This window comes from Artibeus jamaicensis, unplaced genomic scaffold, assembly GCF_021234435.1.
Source record: "Artibeus jamaicensis isolate MK-2021 breed Jamaican fruit bat unplaced genomic scaffold, CSHL_Jam_final scaffold_847, whole genome shotgun sequence".
Taxonomy (NCBI): Eukaryota; Metazoa; Chordata; class Mammalia; order Chiroptera; family Phyllostomidae; genus Artibeus; species Artibeus jamaicensis.
In genome coordinates this window covers 31,681,434-31,690,763 of record NW_026522057.1, presented here as the reverse complement: position 1 = coordinate 31,690,763, position 9,330 = coordinate 31,681,434, and the positions used below count along the sequence as shown (strand labels likewise).

Here is a 9,330-nt window from a genome sequence, read left to right as displayed (position 1 = left end):
GGACACAAAGCCACATCCTAAGAGGTACAAGACTGCAGACACACAACCGAATACATTTGGACTCTAAAGCACAGGCCCTGGACACAGGACGCAGATCTCTAACCAGGATGCCACGGCCAGAATTCGGGTTGGAGCCAGACACCAGGCGCCTGCTGCCAGAGGCCAGAGACAGGAGATGAACCAGATCCTCCCATTATAAACATCCCTGTGATTCAACAAGATGAAACCCTTGTCTCTCCAAATGCAAACTTCAAAATTTTTACCAAACCCGGCAACACTGGGCCAAAGACAGAATGAACAAAAACGATGCTGACCTTGGAGAGCAGATGCCCATGATCTCTCAGCTGCAACAGGTTCAGGAGTTAGTACTGTCTCACCATTTGTTCCACACTGCCAGCTTTTCAAAACTGTGGGGGATTAAAAAGGGATTATTTTCCACAAACCTTGTCGGCTCTAACACCTGTGGGTTAATAATCAAAATAACAATCAGATCAATACAAGACATTCAACAGTTAATACGTGCATGAGCACGGATGAATGCCAGACAGGACAGGACATGGACACAGCCAAGACATCGACACAGAGAGGACTGTGGGGCCACTCACATACTGACTTGGCCGAGGCATCAACGCAGACGGTGAGGAGTGCGGCTGGGACACTGGGGAACCTGGACTTCGACAAAGATGGGAAAGTGGCACAGCCGAGACACCCACGCAGGTGGCACAGCGGGACATCAAGGCAGAGGGGACCGAGACACAATCACGATTTTGGCTGGGACATTAGCGTGGCAGGGACATGGACACGGGAGGCACATCAATGCTGCCAGGATGTCGACACACACTGGACATTGGCCACAAACGCAGACACGGCTGAGACACGGACACAGGTCTGGCCCACAAGAGGCACCCAGGTACCTGACATAAAGACACCGTGGTTGTATGTGGGTGGAGAGAAGGAAAAATGAACTACAAAGTTCATGTATGTGAAAGTAATAACGTCCATGACTAAGTACCATCCCATGTAACATTCGCAGATCACTCACCACAGCTGAGAACCTTTCCTGCCGGCCTGCACCACGGTGTTCTTCCCATGATGCACCTGAGACGAGAAGAGAGCCACACTTGGACGTTTTCCTAAGTGACCATAATGGACTATAAAGCAAGATTAAACAAATAACAAAGAACAAAAATTACATAAAATAATCATTCTTACTCTCACTGCTGTGAGTGTATAAATCAGGAACAAAAGGCAATTAATAGGTCCTTACATGGACAGTTATGAAACACGCTTCTAAATACCACTGTAAGTCACAGTCGTTAATATTCCACTGGAATCAACCACTTTTCCTGCGGACCAGCGCTAAGGTGTCATTCCCCCAAATCCCCACGAGATGGCAGCATAGATGCACACTTGGAGCACTTTAAACTTGACCATATATAAAGCACGTTTCAATAAACTTTAACAGCTTGAAACTGTATAAAGTATGCTTCTTGTTCTCATTGCAGTTAATTTAGAAACTAGTAGCAAAAGGTAACTACAAAGTTCTTATATGCAGGAGTCATGAAATGCGCTTCTAAATAATCCCCCAAATAAAACACATTTACAAAATACTTTCAACTGAATGATAATAAAAATGCTACATACCAAAACCGACAGCAAACTGCACAGTCTTAAGTAGTGCATGCAGTAGGGAAAGAGAAAACCTGAAGATTCATGAGGCTGGCACCCATCTGAAGGGCCTGCTGTGGTAGAATCCAGACAAAACACATTAGAATAAAGGCAATATTCACTTTACCGATGCCTGAAGGGGTAGATACTTAGGACTAGAACAGTTTTTACTGCTTGGAGTAGGATTTCACACCAATTTTATTTTTCAGTGTTGTCCCACCCAGGCCACTCAAGGTTGCTGGAGGCAAGTACCTGCCCTGACAGCAGAGGAGATCAAGGATCTGCCCTGGTCCGCCCTGACCCAGCTGTGGAACTTCCTAGAACCTTCTAGAAGGCAGTGCCAGGCTACCCCTGCTTGTGAGCACGTCCAGGCTGCAGGGTCGATGTCCACAAGTTGTCCTCCGACTTTCCAACGGAGAGAAAAGGGACAGCTCACACCGGGTGGCATCCCAGTGCCTGCTGAGGGGCCTGAGCAGGGGCACCTGGTACCAGCAGGACACTGGCCATGACGCAGTGTGTGTGTCATAAGTGAGGACGAGGTCACCTCCGCCCTGGGGCCTCCTTGAAGTCCACCCTGGAGACAGGCAAGGCCCAGCCAGGAAGGTCAGGGCGAGCCCCCACCTGGAGAGGAGGACGGTGACGCTGCCCCCATCTGCCGCACCCACTCCCCAGGGTGCAAGAAAGTGAGTTCTCTGCCCTTGACTAGAAAGTTCACCAAAAATCAGGAATCTGTTCGTGTTTCAGTCCCCCCAACTTCGGCTGAACTAGCAGCAGCTGCATCTAAAACGTGTCTCCTCTCTGACACCTTCTAGATGTTCAGTGTTGCTGTTACCACTCTGGTTTCCGGAGGTGGTTTTCACCACATTGCATTAAGTTAGGTCCAGCCTGGCCATTCAGGCTACACAGGGGCTCAGCTGTGGGCTCAGGTTGGGGGTCAGGTGTGGACTCTGGTGCGGGCTGCGCAGTGAGTCCCAGGCGTGGCCCCCACCCTGTACATCAGCAACATCGCCAGGCTTACGGGATGTTAGCACGCTCCCCAGGGAAGGCAGCACAGGGGCGGGGGGACCAGGTCTGGCCAGGGGCCTCTGAGCCTTGTCCCCATCCTGTGCAGAGTTACCTGCCCCAAGATCTGGGGGCACAGAGGGTGGAACCTCTTTTCTCTGACCCGGGTCCCCAGCCCCTCCCACCTGGAGGACCAAACTCCTCTGCAGGAGAAACAAGAAAGGACTCGAGCAGCAAGTGCCACCAGGCGGCAGCCCCAGTGGCTGCACGAGACACTTGCCTTGGTGTCCCTCAGAGACCCTCGGGGACAAGTGCAGGTGCAGTGTCTGCAGATAGGAACTCGGGGTCATGCACATAGGGCCGTCCAAGGCCCCAGTGACAGTCCAGGGGGCCAGGCTCAGGGAGGCCACCTGTGTCATCTGTGGTCCCAGCTCTTCAGAGACAGGGGAGGGCCCCATGGCTAGGGTCTCTCTGGTCAACCAGATGTCTCATCTAGGAAGTCACTCTTTCTAAGGGACATGAGACCACCAGACCCCTAAGAGAACCTGGGGCCGCAGGGTGGGGGGCGGGAGCACTGAGCTTATCTCCCCGGAGTGGGGCAGCCGGGGAGTGGGTGGTGTGTGTGTTCACCAGCCCCAAGGAGCTCCGAGCAGAAGCCACACGTGCTGACCCAGTGGAAGAAACTTGGTGGCACGTCCCTGCATCGAAGCCTGGGGGGCGGGGCCTGCCAGCAGATGCACTCTGACCTGTGGTCGCGTGTGGACCACGGGCAACCATGCCGCAGCTGCAGCTGGGGGCCAGGCTGTAGAACCGGGACCGCGGCTGACCAGCCACCTGCTGGCGGCAGGGCCCACTCTGAGTGGAACAGCGGTGCACCCCGCCCCACCGCAGGTGTCCCTCCGTTTAAGGCTCACGGGAGGCGCCCTCTCCCAGGCTGGAGTCCCCCAACACGGTGGGCTGGCTCTGGAAGGAAGGACGTGCCCAGCTGCTCCCACTGCCGCTTCCCTGTCATCAAAGCCAGCCGGTGACCCCTGGGGAGACTGTGTGCAGGGGCAGCTGCTGTCCCCAAGGAGGGTGGGGAGCCCCAGGGAGGTTCAGAGTCGGAGGAAGGTGCCCTGCTCCGAGCGCATTCCCGACTCCCGGAACGCCTGCCCTGAACGTAGAGTCCGCGAGGACAAGTCCGAAGGGAGGAAGCGGACAGCTCGCCAGCCACTGTGCAACCCGCATCTGTGGGTCTGAAGAGCCTGCCTGCGCCTCCTGGCCTTTGGGAGAGACCCCCTGGCAACCAGGGCCAGCGTCTCAGTGCTGCGCCGCCTGCGCTGTCCCCAGGAGCCAGTGAGCGACCCTGAGGGACCCCATCGCCCACCAATGCAGTGCCTTACGAGGGGGAGGCAGGTAACGTCCTCGCCCGCTCCCAGGTGCCGAGAGCTGCGCACAGCTGGTGGGAAAGGGCAGCAACTCCGCAGAGGCGGGGGTCTGGCAGGTGCGAGGCGCAGGCCAGCCCTGGGCTGCGGCCCACACCCTCCTCAGGACGCCGCGCATGCGCGGGCGGGCGCTGGAGAAACGCTGCGCTGGGTTCTGTGCCAGGTCCGTAGGTCTGCGGAGGCGCTGCGCCCCGTGTCTCCATCTCCCCGGGAACAAGCCCCCTCCCGCCCCTGGTCAGACCGCACCGCCCCCTCCCCGATAACCCTAACGGTCGGGGCGCTGTCTCCGCTTAACGCGGGGACCAGGTCCCAGGGGGAGCAGGAAGACGCTGCAGCAGGGGCCCCAGGAGGTGGCCACACGGGCAGACGGAGCGCAGGAAGGCGGGGCGCACGGGGTCCCGGAGGTCGGAGTGGAGGGGCCAGTCCGCAGACACGGGACTCCGACGCCTTGTTCGGTTTGGGGGTTGGGGCGGGAAACGCCTACTCGGAGCGTCACAAGTTGATTTCTTAGGTGCCAGTGGGTGGTCCTGGTCCGCGGGCGGGACTTGGGAAGCTCAGGAGACGGAAGAGTTAGAGCCGACGGAGGGCCACACGTGTTCTCCCAGATTCCCTCTTCGGCGCTGGTTTTCGGATCTCACAAGGAGCCGGTGCTCAATATAAAAGCTTCACAACAGGCTAAACAACGAGAAAAGGGCTGCTGACCACCCCGCTGCCTCCCGGGAGCGTAAGGACGCGCTGTTTGCAGACCATCACTGAAGAAAACCCTCACAAACCTGTTGAAGTCAAGGTGGGTGGGTGCGCGCGGCTGTTTTGCAAAACCCCAGCCTCGGGGGCTTCTTGGGATCAGCCACCGAGAGGGGGCGTTTCTGCCCCTGTCGCACCGCAGTCTTGTCGGGAGGGAGCCGTGCACAGGAAGGAGACCCGCCGAGCTGCCCTCCCCATTTCGGGATGCGGAGCGGACGGACGCGCGCGCGCCCGCGGGACCTGCCTGCTGGGCTGGACGATCTCCAGGCGGAGCGGGGCGCAAGGCGGGTCTTCGAGCGCCGGGCACCAAACCCACAGAAGAGGCAGCGGCAGGAGTCACCGGAGCGCGGGGCCTGAGTCGCACCCCAGAGGGTTCCCAGTTTGGCTAGAAAGGGACTGAAAAGTAAGCTCTGTCCGAGAGTGATGTGACTTTGACGATAACTCTTCCCACGGAGGCTCGTGATGAAAAGGCCCCGGTGAGGAGCGGCGGACCGTCCTTATATTTAGGCCGCCCGTCCACTGCGCACCTGCTTTCAGGTGTCTTCTCGCTGGGCCCCCGCGGGCTCCCCGCCCCCCCTTACCTGCTGTTTCTCGCTGCGGAGGGGCCGGGGCTGCGCGGGGGCTGCGCCAGGAGCCGCTTTGTCTCCACTCGGTTTCAGCGAACCCGCTTCTCTCGCGAGGTTCCCGCCGAGACCGGGCCAGCGTGGCGGGCGGCGTCAGCGCCCCTCTCACCCGGGTCCGCCTTCCTTTAACTCGCCCGCAGCGCCCACTCCGCACAGACGCAGGCGCGCGGACCTCAGTGCCTCGTGGGAAACGGGGCGTCTGGAAGGAAGGCGGAGGGGCCCACGTGTTCCGCCACCCTCTGCGGACCCCCTCCCCGCGGTCTTCTCGGCCCCTGGACCGGCGCACCTGCTTCTGCAGCCGCACGGTCACGGCCGTGGCCGAGCGCGTCGGTACGACTGGTCGTCCCGCGGAACGCTAGGAATGGCCGGCCGGTCCGGGTTCTGTCCTGCCTGAGCCGGTTTCGGGACCTTCCTGTGCATCCGAGGCAAGGATTTCTCCCTACCTGGGAATCGCCAGCGCGCTCTTTCCGTCCCGGACTGACGGGACTGAGCAGCGCCCCACAGAGCAGAGTTCCCGCACAGCGTGGGCCTCGGGCCTCGGCAGACAGTGGTCGCCGCCTGCCTTCATTCGGAGAACCCGGGTCCTCCGGTCGCCTCTTCCGAGAACGCAGAGAGCATCCGCAGGCCTGGGGCGGGGCCGGGCGGGCGCCCTCGCGGAACGAGAGAGGTGCGGACGGCTGTCCCAGGGCGCCCCACACGGCGTTACAGGGACAAGTTCTCCTCAAAGGGGTGGTGGGAGCGGCTCCTCAGTCACAACCCGCCTTGGCCCGGGGTCTGTGCTCTGAAACCACCGGTGTTCTGGTAGCTCGGTCCTTTCAGTGCCAGAGAGCTGGCTGTCCGTCCGCCTCACGTTACCACATTCTACCGAACCTGCGGCTAAGGGCTCATTAAGCCGGACACAGTCTGGTGTTTCGGGCTGGACCAGCGCCCTTGCTGTTAACCGCTGGCGCGCCGGGGCTCTCAGAACGCGCTGCGAACAGCTGCGTCCTTGTCGGTCTTCCCTGTCCCAGGAGATGAGGGCAGGATCCTCCGTGAAGCATCAGGGACGCGTGGCCTGCAACGCAGAAGGGCTGAAGGCGTTCTGGGAGCAGAAGGCGCAGCTGCACGCCCAGCAGCTGCGGAGCGAGGACGAGCGTGTCCGCAGGAGCGCCCTGGACAGGTGAGCAGGTGGGAGGGGGGCTCCGCGCTCCAGCACTCGGCCCCCCACTCCCTGACGAAAGCGTGTCACGCCCAGACTTCAGGTCGCAGTTGGAGACACTCTCCACCGGAAACAGCGCACATTAAACTCAGCATCTAGGCCCAGCATTAAGTAAGCGGAGAGAACACCCGGGGTCCCGTGCCCCCTCCATCCTCACACTCCCTTGTGGGGGCATGTCCTGCTTTGGTCTGAGGTTGTGACAACCGCTCCCATCCAGAGCAAGACTGAGAGTCATCAGTTCTCTCTGCTCCTGCCCACACACTTGCATGGCGGCAGACCCAAAGCCTACCCCTCTCTTTCTGCAGCTGCGCCCAAGGGCCTCGGGGGTGAGGGGGCCTCCCAGGTGACCCCAAGCAGACCCAGGGTGTCTGGTCCCAGAGACGGCTGAGAGGGCGGATTAGCACATAGTGCACACCTAGACAAGGACTCAGATGGCCAGTGAGGCCACAGTGGTCACAGCCTCTTCCCCAAATAGCAGCAGCGGCTGCTGCCCGGGGAGCAGGTTGGGAAGGAGGATCCCGATCCAGGTGGACTGACCGTCCAGCCACCAGAGGTCTGGCTGCTGTGCTGGCCCCTCCCCCACCTGTCATCTTGTGGCTGCGGGATGGGCTGTGCCATTCAGGACCCCTGCCCCAGCCGAGGGTGTGTAGGGGGATCACAGTGCCATCCTCTCCACATAGTGTGACCCCGCCCCAGCTCCTAGGGTCTCAGGGCTCGTCCCTGTCCTCTCATGCCATCAGGCTGGAACCTTCTGGGTCTTCTGCCCAGGGGTACAGGACCCAGGAGTGAGCTCTGGGTCCAACAGTGAGGGGCCACCGGCTCCAGCTGGGTACGTGGTCAGGTCCTGGGCTGAGGGGACAGGCCTGTGGGGTGGGATGTTCTGTGCCCATCTGGGAAGACATGGCTGGTGATCGGGACCACAGGCCACAGCCAGGACACCCCTGTTCCCTGGACAGTGGCAGCCCCTGAGGACATCCCGACCGACACCCCGCTTTCCTGGAAGTCGTCTCCTTTTAAATGTCTGGCCCTGGGGCACTCAGTCAGCAGCCAGGGCCTGGCGAGGCAGGATGGTGGCCGTACATCACACGTGAGGCCACCTCTCATGGACACTGCTGTCCCGGTCTCTCACTCAGGCCCCTGGATGCGTGGGTGCTTTTACCAAGTTGCCACCGGGCCCAGAGGCTGGCCAGAGCCGGGCACCCACCCCCCACCCTCTAATGCCAAACCACACCCTTGGGCCAAGAGGCGCCAGGTGGTCATTTTCTGTGGGCAGACGCCCAGGGCTAGGGGAGGCCTGTGGCTGGGCCAACCCTCCCTGCACTGTGGTGGCAGCATGTTCTGCTGCCCGAGGTGGTCATGACCGTGGGACAGGGGGAGGGCAGCAGCCACAGGGCCCAGGCCGACCGCGCCCCCACATGCTGTTCTGTAAGCACATGAGCCTCAGCGATGAGCCAGGCCCTCGGCCAAGCAGAGCGTTTGGGAGGTGGCTCAGCCTCTCTGGGGCTCAGAAGTTTCCAGAAGCTACTTCCTGGGGCAAAGGGCTTTCCCTCTAGGGCAAGGGTCCTGAGGGAGACTCTCCACCACAGACACAGCCCTGACCCCGAGGTGGCTGGCCCTGAGGCCTCACAAGGTCACGGATGCTGGCTGAGTGGGGACACATCCCAGGGAGGGGAAGGCTGTGCTCACACATGTGCATGGTGTCAACAGACAAGGCCTGGCTGTCACACGGCCCCGGCAAGGTGACTCACAGTGCCAAAATTACCGCCCTCCCAGGCTCCGTGGAGAATGGGCTCAGAAGCTGGAGTTGAGGCACAGGGTGCTGCAGGCGCCCCGGAAGGCCACCAGACGGTCGTCCCTGCTGGGCACCGAGTCCCTGTGCACTGAAGACAAGACAGCAGCCTGAGTCCTGCGTGGAGCAGGGATGCACTGCGCTTGAGCTCCCAGAGAAGGAGTGGCCCACAGGGGCCACGCATGGGTGGGGCCTGCAGAGCCACTGCAGCCATGACGGGCTCTGCGGGTGCTCTCGCCCGGCTTCGCTCCGGTTGAGCGGCGTGTCATTGGGTTTGCTTATCCAGCACAAAGTAGGTGCCCAATAAAACCCAAGGTAATTGGATTGTTTGTGCAAAATTTTCTTCATAGGCCTAAAATTTTTTTTTAAGATTTTTATTTATTTATCTTTAGAGGGGAAGGGAAGGAGAGAGGGAGAGAAACATCAATGTATGGCTGCCTTTCGTGCATCCCCTGCTGGGAGCTGGCCTGCAGGGAACCGGCCTGCAACCCAGGTATGTGCCCTGACTGGGAATCGAACCGTGACTGGTTCGCAGGCCCGTGCTCAATCCATGAACTACACCAGCCAGGGCAATAGGCTTAAAGTTTAACTTAAAGCTGAACAGGCCTTGGCTGGCGTGGCTCCGTGGACTGAGTGCCGGCCTGCGAACCAAAGGGTCACCAGTTGGCTTCCCAGTCAGGGCACAGGCCTGGGTTGCAGGCCAGGTCCCCATGGGGGGGGCGGGTGAGAGGCAGCCACACACTGATTTTTTCTCCCTCTCTTCCCCAATCTAAAAATAAATATAACCTTTTTTTACAAAAGCTGAACAAGATGTTACTCACTTGCAACAAGTCATCAAAATCAACTCAGCTGCACCACAAGGTTTTCTGGCTGCCTACCTGC

General features: G+C 59.9%; 1 protein-coding gene and 1 long non-coding RNA gene across 3 annotated transcripts; one reads left to right on the top strand and one right to left on the bottom strand.

Annotated features, from left to right (window-relative positions):
- Positions 1-320: 320 nt before the first annotated feature.
- On the bottom strand, positions 321-1,736 carry LOC119050503 (uncharacterized). Its single transcript, XR_005082762.2, has 3 exons — positions 1,645-1,736; positions 1,043-1,098; positions 321-407 (listed from the first exon to the last, which is right to left on the bottom strand). It is a non-coding gene; the product is annotated as an uncharacterized LOC119050503 (long non-coding RNA).
- A 2,806-nt stretch (positions 1,737-4,542) lies between these two features.
- FAM240C (family with sequence similarity 240 member C) lies at positions 4,543-8,772 on the top strand. 2 transcript variants are annotated; one of them, XM_053660505.1, is made up of 3 exons: positions 4,543-4,881; positions 6,472-6,620; positions 8,433-8,772. In XM_053660505.1, the coding sequence occupies exons 2-3, from the start codon at positions 6,475-6,477 to the stop codon at positions 8,560-8,562; spliced, it is 276 nt and encodes a 91-aa protein (XP_053516480.1). In that variant the 5' UTR covers positions 4,543-4,881; positions 6,472-6,474; the 3' UTR covers positions 8,563-8,772. The 2 variants fall into 2 exon arrangements, with proteins under 2 accessions (XP_053516480.1, XP_037002888.2); XM_037146993.2 differs by lacking the exon at positions 4,543-4,881 and adding an exon at positions 4,924-5,241.
- The last annotated feature ends 558 nt before the right edge of the window (positions 8,773-9,330 follow it).